Genomic DNA, 22,156 nt, shown 5'->3' with positions numbered 1-22,156 from the left:
TCCCTCTTTTCTATATGTTTGCACTGTTTGTGATTGTTTTTCAAGTTTAAAAAAATAAGAAAAAGAACAACATATCGTGCAAATATTCGGAATACGTCCATTATACGATGAACCTGACCGAACACCGAAATAAACATGAAAATTCTCCGTATTGCCATAAAATTTTTATTTTAATATTATTAAAAGACAAATTTTCTGTTGAATATACGCTAGCCGTAAAATCTCGGGAAAACTTAATATCAAATAGTATTGAGAGATTATGCCTCTGAATTGGATTTAAAGTTTTCCCCTCATAACAGGCAAGGAGAGTTTAATTAAGAACTAGATGTTTCAAGAAGTAGCCGGATCAAGACTCAATTCACACTCTAGGGACAGAATTATCGAAACTTGGGCTGTAGGTAATCCGGTTAATCGATGTTCTTACTAAAGGGGGCGCCACAAGCCATCGAAATTGATCGATTTTCATTTTACTTTCCCCCTCCTCACCGATTCTTCTTTCGTAATGTTGTGCTAAACATACCTAACAACCAGAGTGAATGACCAGTTGCTAAGCATTTTTAGCTCTTTATTTCGAAATAAGAAAGAACAAGAATAAAAAAAAACCCCGCTTTTTATTGTGGTGCACACTAGATACAAAAATAAGGCGGTAAAATGGGAAAGACTGGCAGGGCGTTGTATTCCCTGAAGAGAATATATTACTTGTCCTTGAACCGCATACCCTTTTATAAAACAAAAAAAAAAAGGAAGCTTCAGATATTTCACGTAACTTTTCCAACAATACACAAGCGTCTTTTGATAAAATATAGCATGCACATGGGGAAAGAACTAATAATAATGACAGTAAAAGTTAAAAAAAGTTTGGCGAAGAAGCCCCCTGAACAGGTGTTCTCGGAGCGGAACATCGATTACGTTTGAAAACCCGCGCATGCGTGCTGACCAGAGCCTTTCTGACTGGTCAGTGGACTGGCCACAAAGATGAACTTGGATTGTGACACTTACATGACTCTTTTTTTCCTTCTTTTTTTTAACATCGCTTCTCTTTTGTTTAAGAGTTTGTTGCGTTTCATGGGCACAACACACACACACGCGCAGTCAATCAGTGGCTTAGACTGATACAGCAACCTGACAGTATACGCGCTGTTTTAACAGCAACCTAACAGTATACCGTTGCTTGTCATTTCACGCACATTGGACTTTCATCAAATTTATTAAAGACTATTCAGGTTGGTTATTCACTTTTTCTTGATATAAATTATGAAATTCAAAAAGCGCTGTGCAAAAAATTTGATATATTAACTTAAATGACTTCAAATTATTTTAATTTCTGGAACGTCATAAAAATTTACTAGTTAATTTGTATAAGCTGTAAATTTTTTTACGTCATAATATTTTTCTACGAATGTGTTCAAGAATTTCGAACCTCTATGGTTCACTCCCATGAAAATGCACTAAAATTTTCTCCGATAAATACGGATTTTTTTCTTCAATAAATTGGGCTGTTAGCATACTTTTAATTGAATGAAAATCCAGTAATTTAATTAATTAGAGTGGATTTGTTAATTAGCTAAAATGGTTAACTAAGGTTAAAGTTACCATAGATGGATAAAAACTTGCTTAACAAAATTGGATAGTTTTTACCTTGAATCTGATTTTCAGTTCCCTCAATTTGGTGCGATTTTATAAATCTCTGAACACGTAAAATTTCATCATCTCTCAAAAAATGACGCCGACAAAGAATCAACTCTTTTTAGACAAAAAAGTCCTGTTCCTACATAGCCGTATTTTGTACTGAAATGACAGAAAGAAATGAAGCACCAAACAATTGGGAAAATAAATTTTTAAAATGAGTTTTTTTTTTACCATGCCATATATACAGTCGAATCCCGTTATAACGAACTCCAAGAGACTAGAGAAATCACTTCGTTATAACGAAATTTCGTTATAAAGGAATTCCAGTTTTTTGTATTGTTCCTATGTACGCTTATCTGAAAGATTAGAACAGTGTTCGTTAAAACGAGATTTTCATTATAATGGTATTCGTTAAAACGAAATTCCACTGTATATATATTCAAATATACAAGGACCTACAGGAAAAAAAACTTGAAATTTTTGAAATGTGCATAAAAAAACTCACTAGTTATCCTGTAAATGTTATAAAGTTTTTTGACATCGTAATTTTCTGCTTCAAATGTGTTTAAGAATTTTAAAACTGAATGAAAATTTACTTATTTTTTTACTTACTGAAATGACGTAATTTGATTTTGCTATTCTGCTACCATTTTCGGAAACTAAAAATTATTTTAATTTCTTGTATATTTGGATTCTGGTTATCCTTTTTACAAAAATTTACCAAATACAATTTTTGAATTTTCGAATTTTTAAGTATATTTTAAACTTTTCTGCGTCTATGTGCTTTCGAATTTTTTGATCTATCCAAATTTAAAGTATTTTAATATATGATGCATTGATGCGCTGTCTTTTCCTAAAAATGCTCTTATGAAACTAAGTTTTTTGCCTGATGGAGAATAATTTTTTGTATAAGTTATAATTTTTGTTGACGTAATTTCTTACTGCAAATGTGTTTAAGAATTTTAAAACCGAATGATTTACTTATTTTTCACTTTTGATAATTAGTGGAATTAAGCAATTTAACTTAATTTTTCGGAATTGTTTTCGGGAAATCAAAATCATTTAAATTTTTTTGTATTGCAATTATGTTTGTTGTTCTTACAAAAATTTACCAAACTAGTAATTTTCAAATATTCTTGAATTTTTGAATAAATTAAACGTCTATAATATATTTTAATACATGATGCATTGAATGTAATAAATTTTCCCCTCAAAATTGCTCTTTTCTGAAAACTAATGCTTTTTGTCAGGTGAAGAATATTTTTCAAACATGATCTGTTCAAATGTCTTGAAACTTTGTAGACTGTGGTATCACAAGATTTTTTTTACTGAATTGATTTCAAGTAATTTTTTATCGTAAATTTTGGTCATATTCGAGCAAATTTACTGCATTTCGTTAGAGGAAAAAAACCCAACAAATATAAAATTTTGGCTGCTCTCTTTAAATTATATAAAAGTAATCAGGAAATTTTTCGGAAAAAAAACTAGAGCGGCTCGATTGCGTAGAAAAATTTTCAATGTTTCTGTTTTAAAGATGGGTAATTTTGATATAAGAAAGCTTTTACACAAATCCTTTTGAAAATTTACGTTCGCGTATTTATACAGAAACGTAAAGTACAGTGTAAATAAAGATTTTGTTTGACAACCTTTTTCTGCATTCATTGCAATGAAACAATTTTTATACTGAGATCTTTCAACATTCGAATAAATTCATTGTTGAAATCAAAAGGCTGCTATTTTTTTTCAGAATTTCTAGAGTTTTGTCAGGCTCTTAAACATTTGTTTGAAAGTGTATTGCATATCATTTAAGTCGTATCATTTAAGTTTGGTAAAAATGGGAATAAGATTAATAAGTGAGTTTTCTCTGCTTATCTGGATCATTAATAACCATTGAAGGCTTACCGTATCATTGCAAAAATAAAAAGTATGTTTGAAAAAATGCATTAAAAACAAAAAAGCATGTTTAAAAAAAATGCATTGTTGAAAAAACGGGATTACGTATGTTTTACGAAAATTTTGATGGAAATAAAATTATTTAAAACTGAAATTAACGGAATACACAAATATTGTTGATTGCAGCATTGTCAGCAAAATCATTGTTGTTTATAGCATTGTCAGCAAAATCATTGTTGTTTATAGCATTGTCAGCAAAATCATTGTTGTTTATAGCATTGCATACTGTGGTTATTAACAAAAGCAATTTTTATAAACATTGTTGACTGGAGCATTGTTAACAAGATAATTTTTGACTAGAGCATTTTTTTCAATCCTTTTATATATAATATGATTCAAAAGTATTGTTGTATAAAGAATTGCTGCAGTCATTTGCTACCGTAAACGTTTTTTTCAAATTCCCGTTGACTTGAGCGTGATTTGCAAACGTTTTCATAACGAGCATCAATTAAGCATATTATAAATCAGAACATTTTTTTTAAAATCAGTTAGTGCATCAGTTAACTAGTGCATTGTTTGCAATTGTTGTTAGCAAGGGCATTATTATTGAAAAAAGTGTACTCAAATCGAGAGTTGAAATCATTTTTGCAATGGGCATTAATAATGAATATCTTTTATCCAGATTTCAGTTCTAAGGCCGGTATTACACTATAAAAGTTTGATAAAAGTCCTATTATAAAACTTGAAAAATGCAGCCAATAAGGTCAACGGTTGCATTTTCTAGAATGTAACCAATAACGTTATTTGTTAGATTTTTTAAGTTTTATAAAATGGATTTTATCAAACTTTTATAGTGCAATACCGACCTAAGGCAGATGTTTGGTTTTAGCCAGTGCATTATGAGAACCTTCACAAGAATCACGATCAATCATTGCTTGGATACTTTTTGTTGGTGGCTAATACGTTTCTGTCCGATCATTATTTAATTTTTCTGAAGTTGAAAAAAATGCAGCACATCCATCGGGTTTTGCAGTATGTATGAATTTTTTACGAGAGAAAGCAACATATATGCGAATAGTATACATGCCAATTTTCTCTTGCAATATACCAATATATTACCTAATAAATATTGTATATATTCAAGACTACCCAGAAGAAATTAAGGTTATTTCAAGGAAAAATCAGTTCTTTAATTTCAAGGGAAATAATTTTATTTCCATTTCATTTCATACCGTGCACCACCCAGGCTCTATCGACCATTGTCAATTTTAGCCATTGCCCCGGATGAGGGAAAATCAACATGCTTGATGCGTATGGGATGAGCATATGTATTATTTCGCATTTTGCATTTTAAACATATTGAAAATATGTTTCCCGGTGATGTCTTTTCGGTTAAAAGTCCCGTGGGATATGAATCGAGCCATCACATGGTTAGTTAGTGTATATGTCAATAATTTTAAAATCCAAAGAAACCCTGCTTTATTTTATTATTTAACAAAGAAAAGAAAAAATATCATTAACCTATATATAGCAGTTTCTTCAACCTTTGTACATTTCTGCGGATCGGTAAAGATACTTGAACAGTTTCGTGGACTGGCAGAAATAATGTGGGGACCATAAAAAAATCAAATAGGAGAAAAATAAATAGTAGAAGTAATTTGCGTACCAGCAAAAATAAATTAATAAATGGGAGAAAAAATAAATATACAGATGTATAATTTACAAACCAAAAGTTAATTAATAGGATAAAAAAAATAAAATAAAACTAGTTATTTGTGGACTGGCAAAAAAAATAAAATAAAATAAAATAAATGGGGGAAAAAAAATAGGAAATAACCAACAACGAATATAATAATAAATATAAATAATAACTAACTAATAACGAATAACTAACTAATAACGAATAACTAACTAATAACGAATAACTAACTAATAACGAATAACTAACTAATAACGAATAACTAACTAATAACGAATAACTAAATAACTAACTGACAGAAGTAGTTTGCCGAACGGCAAAAAAATAGCAAAAATAAATAGGAGAAGAAATAAATAGTATAGAAGACGTGATTCACGGACCAGAAATTAATAAATAAGAGAAAAAAACAAAGTAGAAGTGAAAGTGCGAACCGGCAAAAAATAAGTATATAGTATATAAGGTATAGTATATAAATGTCTCATTTTTTCTGCCAAATTTTGTAGAAAAAAAAATCTCCTCGTGACTGTGGTTTAACCGACTGACGGTCCTGCACGTATATGTACGTGTGAAGTTGATGCCTTCCAAACGGTCTAGGCCGTATTTTCACGTGTGAACTTTTCGACTTCCAAATGGTCCTGGCCGTAAATATACTGCCTTGCTTTCCCCCCATAAAGAATCACTAAGCTGGCTTAGCATACGCCCCTCTCCTTTCTCCACAAAATGACCATTGTACTCGCAACAGCGCTGGGCGTTGAAAACGACAAAATGGCTTCTGCCTCTTCGGCGGGAGGGGACAGTTTTCAATTAACTTAGCAGATAGACGTTTGACAAGCAGCTCTCGAATAGTCAGTTCAAAGAAGCCTTAATCCTTTTGTAAACGAAGAGGAATTTTCAGAAAGTATAAAAAATTCTGCTCTTCAGCAAGAAATGCCCCATCTAAAAGGCACGTCTTTATCTTATTATAGAAATTCTTATCGCTTGATTGTAGGATATGTACTGACTTTTATTTTTGCATGAAAAAAAATTCATCGTACTAAACTCATTGACGGCGAAACACTGAATGCAAAATACAGATAAACTGGATTTCCCCCCCCCCCCCCCGAATTGTGACATCCTGGCTTTCCAGTGATTTTAATTTTTTACAGTATAGGCGAAATTTTTTAATTTTATTTTTCATTTGTTTATCTTTACCTCTTTATCACTACTCAAGTACGATACGGCAGAACCTCAATTATCCGATGTGATTGGAAAGCCCTACATCAGAAAACCAAAAAAATACAGTATCATGTTTATTTACGCAAAACATAATTGATACCAGTGTTTCTTAACTCCTTGGCCCCCGCCTTTGCCTGGGCCCCTAACCTCACCCAGCAGACTAAACCATTTCTAAGTATACAAACTATTTTCTTTTTGAAAAATTATATAGTGAAAGCGAAAATTTTATAAACAAAGACTGTCATAGTCATGCCCCCCCCCCAAGGGGTGGGCTGACAAGGCTCCAGCCCTGGGGTCCGGTGTGAGTTTAATCTATTTTTTTGTTTTTTCACACTATAAATTCATCATAAAGGGACCCCGTGAAAGTCTGGTCGGGGGGCCCGTAAAAGATCCCAGCCTAGGGGCCCTGCTTCAGGATGTGGGGGCCATGGTCATAGTGTCTGTCAAGACTCCTGTCTCTAGAGTCCAGCGAGCTTCCCTCTTGTGAAGGTTATACGCTGGGCAGTGATGCAAAGATCACGCCAACCCACCCCCTCCCGCGTGCAAAGTGATATTCGGGAAGGGGGGTTCAGTATTTCGATGGAAGTAACAGCTTACATATTTACATACTTTCGAAAATTATTGTGTGCCAGAATTTTATCATGTAGGCCCCATGAAGACATTATACCCCCCGGACTATGCCTGAATCATCCCATACTTGTGAACCAGAGTTGGGCGAACGTACACAGAGAAAGCATATGGGAACGTATGCGCATCACATTTGTGGTAAGGCGTACATAACATGTATGAAATTCTATTAGCTTTGCAAACTATGCCTTGATAATGTTCAGTGAAATCGAGAATGCGGCTCATTTGCAATACCTAAATCCACGCATGTATTCAATCTCTGCAACATTTCATTGCTCAGTTGATAATTTTCAGCTAGTACCAGTCCTTATACAAATATATACATTTTTATATCATTGTTCATCGCTTCGCTGAGCAATGCTCTAGAAAATAAATAAGGCAAGGGCACTCGTGTGTGGCTTTTTTTTTTAATTTTATCGGTTATAGTAAGGATTTAAAAAAAAAACAGTTGGAAGTGGAAATAAATATAAGCATGTTATCACATTGTTGACCGGTCATGAGTAAATTCTAACTTTCAAGCAGGATAAACCTGTAACCCAGCGATTCTCAACCGGTGCTCCGTGTACACTTCCCAGGGGCTCCGCGGTGACAAAAGAAAATAAAACAAATCAGTAACTTTGATAGATAAATAAAAAATAAGAGGCCTACAAGATTCTACCATAAAAATTATATGCAAAAAGTGCTCTTCGAGTGAAACAGGGCTCCGCCACAGAAATTATATACTGAAAAGGGCTCCGCGAGTCCGAAACGGATGAGAACCGCTGCTGTAACCATTCATTAAGTTGAAAAACCACAGAAAACGAACTTCGGTAGACCACCACTCTGCCGCCAGTGAGGTACAAACCTGGATGCTCGTGATGAGATCCCAGAGTGATGTCCACGCGACGACACAGTAGCTCTAGAATATACACGGCCACGGGTGAAAATCCAGTAAAAAAGTATTGTGCTGTAAAAGCTGAGCCACGGCTTGATTAAGCATTCCATACAGAAAAAAGAAAAAAAAATGTTCAGCTCATCTATAAATTCCTCACACTTATGTGACAGGACATGAATAAGCTTGTACGTGCTCATCAAGCACAATGCCTCAACATTGAACGAAAAAAAAAGTACATTTAAATTTAAAAATAAAATAAAATTTTTTTATTGTATCTTTTGGTCATTTATCACACTTGTTATAAAATGTGTGCTGATTTTACAAACGAAACATCCAAATGGTTGACTGACTTCTTTTTTTTCCATCTAAGATAGTGATCTGGTGGCCCAGCCATTAGATACGTCGGAAGAGTTACGAAACCGTGGGTGCTTGACATGAGCTTTACATGGAAACTATTGATCCCTGAATGAATTTTGGGGGTGCTCAGATCAGTGGTACAGAATACTGTAGGTACTCGAGCACTCACTGCACCCTCTGGCTCCACCCCCACTGCCAGTCATCCCCCTAAATGCCAGAATTTTATTTACATATTGTGAAATCTTGACTAAGTACTGCACTGTCAGTTCCCTTCCCCCAACCCACAAGAAATTTCTGGCTACGGCTCTTCCAATAGCACCATTGTCCACATAATAGAAAGGTCTTACAGGTCTTGAGGTCAAACAACCTAACATAACATTTATTTGCGCAATAATGTTTTTAGGAAGAAATTTAATGATCAAAAACAGTTCAGCTCCTGGGTGTAAAACGGGCCACAGCAATTGAATTCAATTAGTGAGGAAAAACTAATTTCTTAGTAAAATAATTACCGTACTCCCCCACATTAGCTGGCATGCCGGGAAACAGTGAGGCAGACCAGCATGCTGAAAATATCCGTATTTTCCGGAATGCCGATAAATTCGATTCACGGATTCTGGAAAATTCTTGAATATCTTTATTTTTTATTAATTTCTTATCAGGAAAATAGATTATACATATCTACGGAGCCAACAATGATGGCTCTTACTGGATGTTAGTGAAAACAAACAGTTGAATATTTAATATTGGAATGAATAACTGAATGGAAATGAAGGAAGAAGGAAATGAAACATTTCAGAGAGAATCACAAATATTGTTCAATGTCGGTACTGTAATTGAAAAAAGGTAAAATTTGATTAGTCTTCTATACATGTGTATGAACAGGGCCGCAACTAGATGCTTGGTCACCCGGGAGAAGTGCGCATTTTTACGCCCCCTTGTAATGGTAAAGGAGAGGTTTCAGAATGAAATTTGCACCCCCTCGGGTTCAGCGCCCGGGGTACGAGACCCATCTGCTCTCTCTCAGTTGCGGCCCTGTGTATGAATGAAGGCTGACAGTTGAATTCATATCAGATGGCATAGAGCTATAAAATTCAGGAACTATGTAAGTAAAATACTTTCTTTTCAAAGTTTTATGAACACAAGATAATGCATAGATTCAATTTATTCCTGAGGAAGAACAAGACAAATTAATATCTAAAGAAAACTGATTTTTTTGAAAATGAGGAAGTGTGATTTAGAAAAATATATACATATATATCAACTTTATTCGGAAAATCCACTGATTCAGCTGAATGCATGCTGTGATCCTATTATAACCTCACTTTTTCCGGCATGCCGAAAGTGGTCAAGACCACAACATACAAAAAGCTGGTGCCCCTCGTGTTTTGCGACATGCCGGCCAATGCGTGGGAATACGGTAAGTTTATTGAAATTTTTGAGTGAAATAATTTGGTAACAGATCTTTACTTGAAAAGTAAAAAGTATGTTCGCAGAGGAATGGGAAAAAAGACGAGCCCACAAAAAGCCAAGTATTGTACTTAGTTTGAATCCTTTTACGAGAGAACACACCTTTTCTTTTCCTCTCCTACAAAGAAGCATTCAACAGTGGGCGGAACAAAAATTTTAAACCACACAACACTAAATCCGATGTCCCGCTGTTTGTACGGGGGGAAGGAAAAATTGTTGGATTTTTTTCGAAGCAGTTCTGTGACAATTACCTAAACCTTTTTCAAGTAGATTTTCTCAACACCCTCAAACCGTCAGTCGGTTAATGGGTTGCCATAACTAACGTGGACATAATTATCACGAAAAATGCACCAACTTGACATTATCCCGAATCTTGTCTTTTGTTATCGGACTTTGGCCAGGGATCACCAGTCACTTCGCGAACTGGCCGGGCAATATCTGAATTTCGAACATTGTAGCCAATTTCGGGCTTTTGTAGTAACATATGAGTAGTAACACCTCTCCAAAATAACCTCAACATTATATCGGAATGGTGATCTTCCTGGCAATTACCCCTACATCTTCAGAAACAGTTTTTGTGAAACTTACTTGCAAAATATTTCCCCTCGATTCTTCTTACTCTATCAATAATTCTCTAATCAACGAGGCTTCTTATTATAAATATCTGGGTGTAATTATTTCTGCGACCTCCGTTGGAGCCTCCATGTTGATTACGTCTTTCATAAGTGTTTCCAAAAAACTTTTTTCTTCGTCGAAACTTTTAAACTCCTCCCGTCACCTTAGACATATCTGCTTCCAAACCTATATCCTTCCTATGCTCATATGGTATCCTTCTACCATATCTCATATGGTATCCTTACTGTACTCTCATATCTCTTCCTATAATCTGGGACCCCCCCCATACTCTCTCCAATACGGACAAACTAGAATCTATTCAAAATAAATTCGCCCGCTTCATTTTAAACTGTTGGTCCTCCATCTCCGTTACTGAACTCAAGCACCAACTCAATATCCAACCCCTTTCCACCCGTCGACATATCCCTCGATTAACTTTTTTTTTTTTAAATCCTTCATGGCCATTTTCATATCGATATTTCCAATTTCCCAACTCCAGCTTCATACTTTTCAAATAGAATTAACCATTCCCAAAAACTGAAACCCATCTTCGTATCCACTGATTGTGGCAAATTTAGTTTCTTTCCTCGAAACAACAACCGATTGGAACAACCTCCCATAAAACATTATTGATTGTACAACAGTTTCCGATTTCTTTTGTAACATCAACCGTCTCTTCTGTCAAACTTCATCACCGCATTCCCTAGTATAGACCTCGGCCAAGCAATATTGAATAACTAAATAAATATGCCTATAAACAAAAAAATTCGAATATATTTTTAGTTTTTCCAATTTTTTTTATCAACGATGATGCAAGTGGTACCCACACACACAAGTGTTATCCCACAGAAGTGCTTTCTTTGGCAGCCATGATGCAAATATGTACAATGTGTCAATATATGTACAATATATGTACAATGTGTACATATGTGTCAATGTATTTTTATCTATTTCACTGTCCTAGTATTTAGCAGTCAGGTGCGATCATGGGTTCTCCTACTGGGCTCAAAATGGAATCATATACTACCACTGGACTGTGTTCTGAAAAACGGAAAACCTCACTTCCCCAGCTAATTAGTATATCCAAACGGTATTCACTGAAGAAGAGAAAATACTTCTCACTTTGTAATAAAAACGTGACTCATAGAAACGTGAAAACATATTTTTCCAAGAAGATCAGATACTGTATATATCCCTATTATACAGTATCCTAAGTGTCTGAATGGGATCAAAATTCTGCTATTGATTCTAAAATTGTTGGAAATATTCATGAAACATTTCTCTTCATGATTGTTTTGGATTGATTTTTTTGATGATGATTTTTTCTTCATTTCACAAAATTTTTGGAAAAATTACCCATCACAAAAATTTGCAGTGAATATCAATTAATTATTATAACAATAGATAATAATTAATAAAAATAATAAATATATTAATAATAATAATATGTATAATAATAATAATGATAATAAATATAATAATAATAAATATAATAATAATAAATATAATAATAATAAATATAATAATAATAAATATAATAATAATAAATATAATAATAATAAATATAATAAATATAATAATAATAAATATAATAAATATAATAATAATAAATATAATAATAATAATAAATATAGTAATAATAATAATAAATAAAATAATAATAATAAATAACATTCTGAGTACAAATAAATTTCTGCTGCCACCTATCAAAAAAAAAGACAAAGAAGACTAAAATATCTGTCATAATTTTTTAAATGAAGCTAGTGGACCGGTATGCAGCATGAAAACTAACAAAATGTCTTCTTTTGATATCATTTTATATTTTGATTTATATTATTTGTTTTTATGCACACCAGTGTAAATTTTAGGCGCCAAAATAACGGTTAATACTTTTTTTTATGTTTGTCACTAGATTGCTTGTTGTGAACATAAAAAAAACATAATAACCGGTATTTTGACGCACTAAATTTACACCTGAGTGCAGAATAGAAGTATGAAAAAAATAGTTTCATATCACGTTTTGTTTATTTTCATTTTGCACATCGATTTAAAACTAAAAACCATTTTGCTTTGAGAGTTATAACAGACAGTTTTGATTTTATTCGATAGGTCGTGGCAGAGGTCGTGCTTAAAGTGCTTTCTGGTATTTATAACGACAAAATATAAAAATTCACAAATAAATACAAATTCAAATACAAAAGCCACAGCAGACGAAAATGCACAACGTGGTGGCTGAAAAAAAGATGCCCATAAAACCCCCGGAAGTTATCTATTCTATTTATTCACAACCGCATGAGACAAAAACCTTCTTCGACACGACAACCTATAATAATCCTTTACCAATCGTTAATGGTGTCCCTTTGTCGAAGCATTTGATTGACGATGCATTGATATTTCATGGTCCATTTTATCGATCCCGTTGGAAATTGTAAACACTTTAGTCATTTCCCCCTTCCCACTGACATTTGCGCTCTTCCAATGTAAACATTTTCAAAATATCAAGTCTCTCTTCATAGCTTAATCACAGTGTGCCATCAAGAGCACACATGGCTCATCTCTGTACCTCCTCGACCAAGTCTATGTTCCTTTGTAGGCGGTAAAACCTGACGGCATACTCCAATCCAGGACGAACAAGGCACCAGAAAAGATGGAAGGATCACTCTGGGAGAACGCAAAGAGACCTTTTTGCGAATGAAATCGAGCATTCTAAGCCGCTCATCAATAAGAATACCCAGATTGGTGATCCTAGCGGCATCAGGAAAAATAACGCCGCTATTCAACTCGTAAGTGATATGGAATATAATAAGTCACAAGTTCAGGAAACTTTTCCTTCAATTTTTTTTTCTCACCGGTTCTTCAATTATTTTTCCCATTTATGCCGGTTCGTGAAAACTTTCACTCAATTACAGCGATCTATTTGAAGAAAAAGGTTGAAGATCACTGCAGTAAACCGTATAAGGTCCAGGCTTTTAGTGTCAATATGTAATTTTATACATTGCTTTGTGATTCGACATTATAATGCCCCTTCTGAAACATTTTTAAAAAATATTTCCCGGTTTTTATCAGTGAATTTGCGTCACGTGCCGGTTTTTATCAGGATTGGTCGTGGTGTCCCAGTCACGTAATCCGGTCACCTCATCCTAGGCCTGCACCTGCCGTCTGCTCCCGTAGGGTAAATGAATAAATAGCTCCCGGCTGTGAATCTATAAATGAGATGAATTTAACTTTTTGACTTCTTTTCCGACGCCAACAGCAAGGAATCAGTGGTTTGACTAATTTGAGGTTTTTAGTTGGTGACCACTACCCTTTAGAATTTTCTTATTTCTTTCAAAATTTCGATTAAAATAATTATATCCCTTTCGATGTTTTTTATGCAGATACATCAATTTGTTCTTGAAATTTCTTTTAAAGTAATTGAATCCAGTGGTAATATTTTTTCGGGCATGTAAAATATTGTGATTTGGACATTTATTATTTTAAGCTGCATGCCCAACCGGGCATGTAAATTTTTGGAAATTTGTCCAGCCCTATTCAGCAGTGTGTGTGCGTGTTTGTGTCTGACAAAACTTGGATAACTGCATAGATATCAGCTAGATGAACAAGTATTTACCGATAGAGCATTTATAATTTACTCTGAAAACTTGAAGATACATGCTGCAAACTCATGCAGAGGATTTGCATGCATCTGTGATATATATATTTTTCTATGTTGAAAGTGTTTGTCTTTTTTTGTGTCTTGTTCCACCTGGTACTTAGCAAAGGGGTGAATGGTTTATCTGCTAAATACTGTGGATTAATTTCATCCAGAAGGAATATATACCAAGCTTAATACTTTGGGATGTAGAATAATTTTTATCATTATATGTCCCTCGAAGCTCCAAGAAAAAATCAATGTTTCAGAGTTCATGAGAGTTTTGGGAGCAAAAATTAAAAATATTCTCGCCGAAAAAATATAAAAAAACTTAGAAAGTTCTTTAGCAGATTTATATTTGATGAAGAACAGATAGGTTTGAAAAAATGTTCATTACATGGTATGAAGTCACGGTGTGATCGTCGAAGACTAATGTTCAGGTACTAACTGCGAAAATAATAGCACAAAATTACTGCGCGAAATACTATATGATTACGCCACATGTCTGTGTAGTTTGTTTTCTCTCTCTCAGACTACTTCCCTATCTTTGAAAGGGTCATAAAAATAGTTCATTATATCGCTGGGCGTCACGTCATTGCAGTGTAGCGTTTATAGATATTTATGGTTGACGTGATGCCGAGCTGAACGGTGCTACGCGTGTCTTTGAAAATTATGTTGTTTTTTGAGCGCGTTTCCACTATATATACTTATACCGTATATATGTGTGTGTGTGTACTTCTGCTGCGACAGATACAATTCAATTTTTATATTTTTGTTTGTGTAAAGATTATCCACGAAACACTGTATGCACGCGATTCTATTTTCTTTGCCCTCTTCTCAAAATCCCTAATGCATCAGATATGATTGGTAATCACGAAACGCCCCACGTTGATAAAAGAAAAAAAAAATCAGCGTTCAATTTTTGACTCTTGACAAGCTCCGCACGTGTGTCCAAAATTGAAGTCCGAAATCTGTTTGACAATAAAGGAGTAAATCAACAGGAAAATGAATAAGTTACTTAGGAAAAGATACATAAATGCGTACCATTTTTTACGTACATGCTCCTTATGAAATAAAATACTCCTCCCCCCTCTTTATCGCTCATGTCGTTATAATTCTGTGCTCAGATTATCCACATAACATCATCACAAAAATGTTGCATTATTTTCCCCCAAATTACTTTTACTACTGCTCTAACAAACGATTTGGAGGTATTCTGTTCGTTATTTGCGTATCTTTTCTTAAACATGTGTGTACGTCAGTGCCACCTATCGGTTGTTTTCGATGTGTGTCTGCGCTACATGAAAATGTTGTTAATATTTTGAATAAGCTATCAAAGTAATTAAAATACTTTTCTCCACGAAGGAACCCCGAAAATATTTTCGTACTGGGCCTTGCATTTGGCTATGGTGACCCTGAGTTTGATTACTGTTATCCATTCTGCATATCCACGTACGAAATGGATTTCGTTCTAACTTTCGACACTGTCGATGGCACCGTCCATAGGATTGATTGACAGCTAACAAAATATGTGGGTAGTTTAAAACTTCATAACAAAACAGTTCTGCCCATTAAATATTGAAAATGGTTTGATCAATGATCACTCAGATTAGAACCGAGAGTAGTCGGCGGCCCAAAAAGTGTTTTCTGGACTTTCAGCACAGTACATTTATTAGCAAAACATCGGGAATGTCCTGTAAAAACGGAACATATGATCACGACATGAAAGGGGATCGTCCTTCAAAAGTTTGGGAACCACTGCCTTAGAGAAATGTGTTGTCTGTTTATTAGAAAATTAAGTTTCTGTAATTAATTTCATTTATTTTTCATTAATTAATCGTTATAAAACGAATAACTAATGAATCATCAGTGAACGATCGGTTAACATGTTAGCCTAGTTTTCTATCTCGCACTACTTAAGAACCACTGATGTAGTTTATATTGTAAGTTAATTTTCAACAGTGGTTCAGAAAAAAGGCACGAAATATTCGAATGCGTATTATAACGCGCGTATAACAATATGTAACTGGAAACAGGGCTCAATATGTCGTAAAAAAATTTATTTTAGATTGAACAAGACTAACTGAATTGAATAAAACGTTAATCCCATGAGGTAATATTGATGAGATATCTTGCGTCCTTTAAAGTCTCTTATTTTAGCATTGACAAACCCAGCTATTTTATAACACTGATTTTTTTATTAGAACATTTTTCCCCTTTATCCCTTAGTTTGCATTTGCTGAAAATCGAAAGGCCTCCTTCATTAAAAAAAGATATGACATTGTATAGGGGGAGCGTTAAGTGATTTCTATCGTGCCGCGGAAAGGGTAATATATGGGAAAATTTATGCACAATCTAAAGGCAATTAAAGGTAATTGATACTAGAGAAAGTAACACCTGACGCTTTCTTGTCACTTAAAAACGACACACATCAGGTGACCGAAACGCGATCACCTATAATAGGACGTTATTAAAGTATTGCTTTAATAATGTCTTATTCGTCTTTAATAACGTTGTGCATTAATTTTTCATTTCACAAGACTAGTAATATCTTATCTTTTGGTCAACAGCAATCCGGGTATATTGCTCTTTTAGACCAACTCTTTTAGCAATTTTGACATTGTATCGATGTACGAAAAGTGAACAGTTATCGAAAAAATAATGCAATGAATCCAGAGGGCGTATGCAGGATCCACCCAATGGGAAGCACACTTGTGGATTCGAGATAGAGAGGATACAGGTTATGCCTTTCAGAGAAATTTTAATATACAGGGTGTTTCAAAAGAATCATCCAATAAAAAAAAATCACAACTAATCAGCTTTTAATCCGTTTTGATCGAATAAAATATAGGTAGAAAGAGGGAAATCTCCGGTTTAACGCAGTTGCCGATAGGTAGCGCTAACGCTCTTCCTTCGCCCGCCACTTCATGGTTTGTCAGGATTGGCTTTCCCCACAGTTACAAACCGATTCGGATGGCTTCATTTTCCAGCAAGACGGGGAAGGATGCCAAGCTCCACCACACTGGAGCTTGGACGTTCGAGAATTTTTGAACAATCGCATTCCTAAACGATGTATCGGCCGTACGGGACCTGAGGATTCCGTTGAACCATCACTGGCCTCCAAGATCGCCGGACCTTATAGTGTGCGATTTCTTCTTGCGGGGGTTTATTAAAGACTACGTTTATGGCCTCTCTCCCTTCCAGCTACATCAGCCGAACTGAAGATACGCATGACCATAGGCGTACGCAGAATTTTACTAAAGGGTGGGGGGTGCTTCAATTCTTTTTTCTTCTGAAGGGGATTTTAAGTTTTTTCTGTAAAACAACACCATAATCTCGGTTTTGCGTACGCCAATGAGTATAACAGCAGTTGTGGAAGCAGTAGATGCGAACATGCTCGCAAAAGTTTGGGACGGATTTGACTACCGTATAGACATATGCCGTGCATCCCAAGGTGGACATATTAAGCACCTTTAATTTGGTTTGTAAAAAAACTATATGATTAGCCATGTAATATATAAAATTAATCTTAAGTGTCTATGTTCAATATTTTTCTTAGTATACGCATTTCAAATCGGGCGATTCTTTTTAAAACACCCTGTATATTTAAGTGAAAGAATTAAATGAATCAAATTTTGTGCTGAAGACGAAAACTTGATTATGGATATTTCATACTCGTAATTAATAATTACGTTTAGTAATTATTATTTACGACATTAAGTAATTTGAATTACGTTTAGTAATTCAAATTAATTCAAACGTATGCACACAGGTTACGTATTTCATTGGTTAATGGAATTATCAATGAAATACGCAATCTGTGTGCATCTAAAAACACATTTCTTTTAATATCATTTTTATCACAAAACTACTTGCACAACAGGGCTACACAAATTTATTGTCCGACATGCCCGGGGCATATAAAAGATTCGACTGGTCATGCATTTCTTTCCGCACACATGCCCGACGTGGGCGATTTTGTTTTAAATTTTTTTCGTTGAATATGATGCAAGCGTTCCTCACACATTCGTGAAATTATAACGAAATTCTTTCTTTGGCAGCCATGATGCAAATAGTCCACAAATATCGATACATATTCACGGTTTTAATAGTTAGCAGCCCGTTGCGGTCACGGGCCTTCATATATTACACAACTGGGCTCAAAATGAAAAACCATGAACCGAAACTGGGCTTTTCTGGAAAACGGAAAACTTGAATTCCAGCGAAATATTGTATCATAATGGTATTCACTGAAGAAGAGAAAATATTTCTTCGTTTATGCCTGAAAAAAAACACAAATATATTTTTTCACGAAAACTATATATTACTGTGTATGCCCCTATTATACAGTATATATAAAGTATCCGAAGAAAAAATAAAATTCTCTGAGATTGATTCTGAAAGTTGTAGAAAATATTTATGGTGCATTTGTCACAAATTAAAATATTACAAAAATATATGGTTCTTGTTGCCACCTATCAAATGGAAAGTGAACTATCTGGTGTATTTTTTAAAGTAAAGTTAGTCGTTTGCTTGAATCTGGTAGCGCATGAAAATCAGCAAAATATGATATAATACATTATTTGTTTTTTCGCTACATACCCATGTAAATTTTATACATCAAATTATCGGTTAATATGTTTGACGCTAAGCACCAGAAAAACATCGCAGCCGGTATTGTAGTGCACACAATTTTTAAACTGGTTTGCAGCATAAAAATAAGAAAATTATAGTTTTATGCAATATATACGTCGTTCATATTTATTCTGCGCATTGGTTTAAAACCGACAACCATTTTATTTTAAGAATTATAGCAGATAGAATTTTGTTTTTTATTCAGTAGGTGACAGCAGAGGTCCAGCTTAACTAATTTTATTTGTATTTATGCCATTAAGGTATGCATTTGAAATATGTACTCACGAGTAATTCCAGTGATTATATTTTTCGGGCATGGTGGAATATTTATTTGTGCATAGTTAGCATTTTAAGTTGCATGCCCGACTGGGCATATAAATATTTGGAGATTTGTCCAGTCCGGTTGCATAATAATAATAGTAATAATAATCATTAATAGGAGTAGTGGGATGTAAAACATGACAGATATGAGAAAAGTAGCGATAGAAATGTACCAAAATATTAGCCGCAAATGAATTTCAACCACATTTATAGTACAATTTTGCAATTTACACTAAAATAAAAATATTGTTGATAAGTTTTTGACCTATTTAAAGTCGTACAAGCTTCTCTTACCTGTTTATTCTGATTTGCAGGCTATACTTAGGAAGATGGTGGATGTTTTGATTAACATGGATCCCATCCCATCAAATCCTAAAGTACCCATAACATTCGTTGAAGTACATGAAAACGGAATTATATCTACGCAAGAGGAGAAAGATTCAGCGACGGAACCAGATGATTATTCAAACGAAGAAGAGGAGGAAGACGGACATTCAAAAAGTGACCATAGATGGCTGAGCCCACCTCCGAGAACAAAAACCCGACTTCTTTCCAGATCTCATTCAGTCAGTGAGCTCGGTTCAGAAGACGCACTCAAACCAGAAATTGAAGCATTCCGGAGGAATTCTAGTGGCGAGTACAATCAGCAGCAGCAGCAGCAGCAGATTGCCTTGGCACCACTCTCACCAATGAACGCACGAAAGATGTCATCTTCAGATCTTGCACAAACCATGACCGTCACTCCAAACAACAAGTTGCTGGATAACGTCGATGGGAAATCACCACCAGTTACCCCAAACACGCATCTTTCGCCGATCAACTTCCAACAGCATCAGGTCCACCAGCAGACCTGGAAACCCCCAAAAGTTTCGCCCACCCAAGAAAACGACACCTTCACTCTACTTCTGCAGACAACCGCCGAGAGGGTTCTGAACAAATTGAAATCCCGGCAACAGGATCTGGGTAAAAATCTACAGATGGGACGCAAAATACGCAAACAGCAGCACGGCGTGCATCAAACAGTGCCACGTAAGCTTCAGCCCATCCATAGGGATGGCACGAAAACACCTCTGACGAGGCCGGAATCGAATCTCAGCGATCAAAAGGGTGACAGCGACGCGGCATCCATATTTTCATCAGCATGAAATGGTTGTTGGAACTATTTGTAAATATTGAATGGCGCGCATCGGTGCCGATTCTTATAAGATTATTCTAATCGAAATGTAGTCGCAACTTTGTGATGGCTGTGGTTGTGAATAATTTAAATTTTACTGAAATTTTCCACAAATTTCTGAATCATTCACGGTGAATGTGGCTTTCATTTCAGAGAAATGTTTGAGTTTTTTTTCCTTTCATGTTTCATTTTATTCATTTATAATTTGTTTAATTTTGAAAATATATTCAATCTCCCTAATATATTACGTTTATAATCCACTTCATCCTCGGATTTAGCTGTGATTTTTGTACCTAAATTATTCCCTAATTAAATGTTCTTTTAATGAGTTTGTTCTGATGTTTCTGCCAAGCTGTATTGTGATGAATTCTTGTAAATAATCTTGACAAAAGTGGTAGAAATGACGTAAGGAAGGCAGTTGAAATCTCGCAAAAACTTTGAAGAGACAAATTATTCATATACCAAAACATGACAAAAAAGTTTACACACAAATGATAGACAGTAGTGGGGAGACCGGAGATGGGGTTGCGACAGTTTTTACATTTCAATTAATTTCGGGTATATAATTCAAACGAGTGCAAAAATGTCTGATGTATCTACATCAAGTTCGAACATTCGGCGTGTACTAGAGCTTTTTGCGGATACAAAATTAACCACTCTTTTCTATGAAATATAAATTTTTAAACATTTCTTGTCGAGTTTGACAACCAACCTCATGTACAATGAGTTGTCATAGAGCATGGGGTACGTTGTCACACAACATGAACTAGTTATTCACTCATTATAAAACATTGAAAATGGTAGAACTAAATAAGCTTTATTCAATTTATCATGAAAATTACCTTCTTCAACTCTATTTTCTTCTCAATCTGCCCATCAAAATGGGGAAAAAGTTGAAATAATTTATTAATTTATTAAGACCCGGGAGAACGTTTAAACTTTCGTAAATTCATCTTCGCTGCAGCCAGTTGTTAAAAACCTTCATATGATTAGCGGAAAGTGACATAATCCTAAGAAGAGTTGTCATTCTCTTAGAGTCAAACCTGAATCAATTCACTCGTTCTTGGGTTAAAACTGTTATTTCTGTGTTTGCTCTCGACATGAATAATCATGAAAATCCCTTATATTTTGTGGTGAGAAGACGGTATTTTAGAATTGCTCGTTGGGTGACTGAAATGAAAAAAAAAACGAACCGTAAAATAATTTAAAAAACTGTATATAACTTTTAAAATATAATTCAAGTATCTGGACGTTTAACGGAACATAAAAATTAGGGTTGAACTGAAATTTTAAATTTAAAAAAAAAACATTTTTTCCATCTCTCTCTTTATTCCCTTACACACTTCATCTTCACGTTTCCAGCTAGCAAAAATAATTGCAGTGATATTTTCAATGTGTCCTCCCTTATAAACATGCTCCAAGTAGAGAATTCTTTGGTGCAGGTGCTCTTATGGGTAAGCACTCATGCTTTTTTTGAATTTTTCGAGATGATAGTGGAGGATACGATGCGTCATTTTGGGAAAACAACAGAAATTAAATTTTTCTATATGTTTTTGTTTTTTTCCCAAGCTTAAGGTGGTTTTTGGTCCAGCGATTACCTAGGAAGCCGTTGAGCGAACAGAGATATTCCAAGCATCTTAATCGGGCTTTGAAATTTTTGGGAAGTTTCTTGTGTTCCACATTCTTTACTGCAATCACAGTGTTTCAGATTCTTTGTGAAAAATTGTCAAAAAATTCAAACAAAGCATGGGTGCTTACCTGAAAGAGCACCTTCACCAAAAATCTTAGATTCGGAGCATCTACATAAGAGAGAGCACATCGAAAATATCATGACAATTACTTTTGGAAGCTAAAACGTTAAGATGAAGTGTATAGGGGAATAAAGATCAAAAAAGTCCTAGCATTTTTTAATTTAAAAAAGTGCTATTTTAAATTTTATTTTCTGTAAAACATCGAAATTCCGAACTTATTATTTGAAATTCGTTCACAATTTTTAAAAATTATTATCAGTGTAAAAAG

The 22,156-nt window shown here is 34.6% G+C and overlaps 1 protein-coding gene across 1 annotated transcript; it reads left to right on the top strand.

The window, feature by feature from the left end:
• The first annotated feature begins 1,037 nt into the window (after positions 1-1,037).
• LOC149075440 (uncharacterized) lies at positions 1,038-20,368 on the top strand. Its single transcript, XM_089245402.1, has 2 exons — positions 1,038-1,223; positions 19,278-20,368. The coding sequence occupies exon 2, from the start codon at positions 19,293-19,295 to the stop codon at positions 20,106-20,108; it is 816 nt and encodes a 271-aa protein (XP_089101528.1). The 5' UTR covers positions 1,038-1,223; positions 19,278-19,292; the 3' UTR covers positions 20,109-20,368.
• The last annotated feature ends 1,788 nt before the right edge of the window (positions 20,369-22,156 follow it).

Source organism: Pholcus phalangioides, unplaced genomic scaffold (assembly GCF_987345545.1).
Source record: "Pholcus phalangioides strain wild (caught in Gottingen) unplaced genomic scaffold, Ppha-v1.0 ptg000015l_1, whole genome shotgun sequence".
Classification (NCBI taxonomy): domain Eukaryota; kingdom Metazoa; phylum Arthropoda; class Arachnida; order Araneae; family Pholcidae; genus Pholcus; species Pholcus phalangioides.
This window is presented reverse-complemented; position numbering and strand designations above follow the sequence as displayed.

Coding starts and splice junctions, on each gene's coding strand:
- LOC149075440 (XM_089245402.1), top strand. CDS start 19,293: ATGGTGGATGTTTTGATTAACATGGATCCCATCCCATCAAATCCTAAA.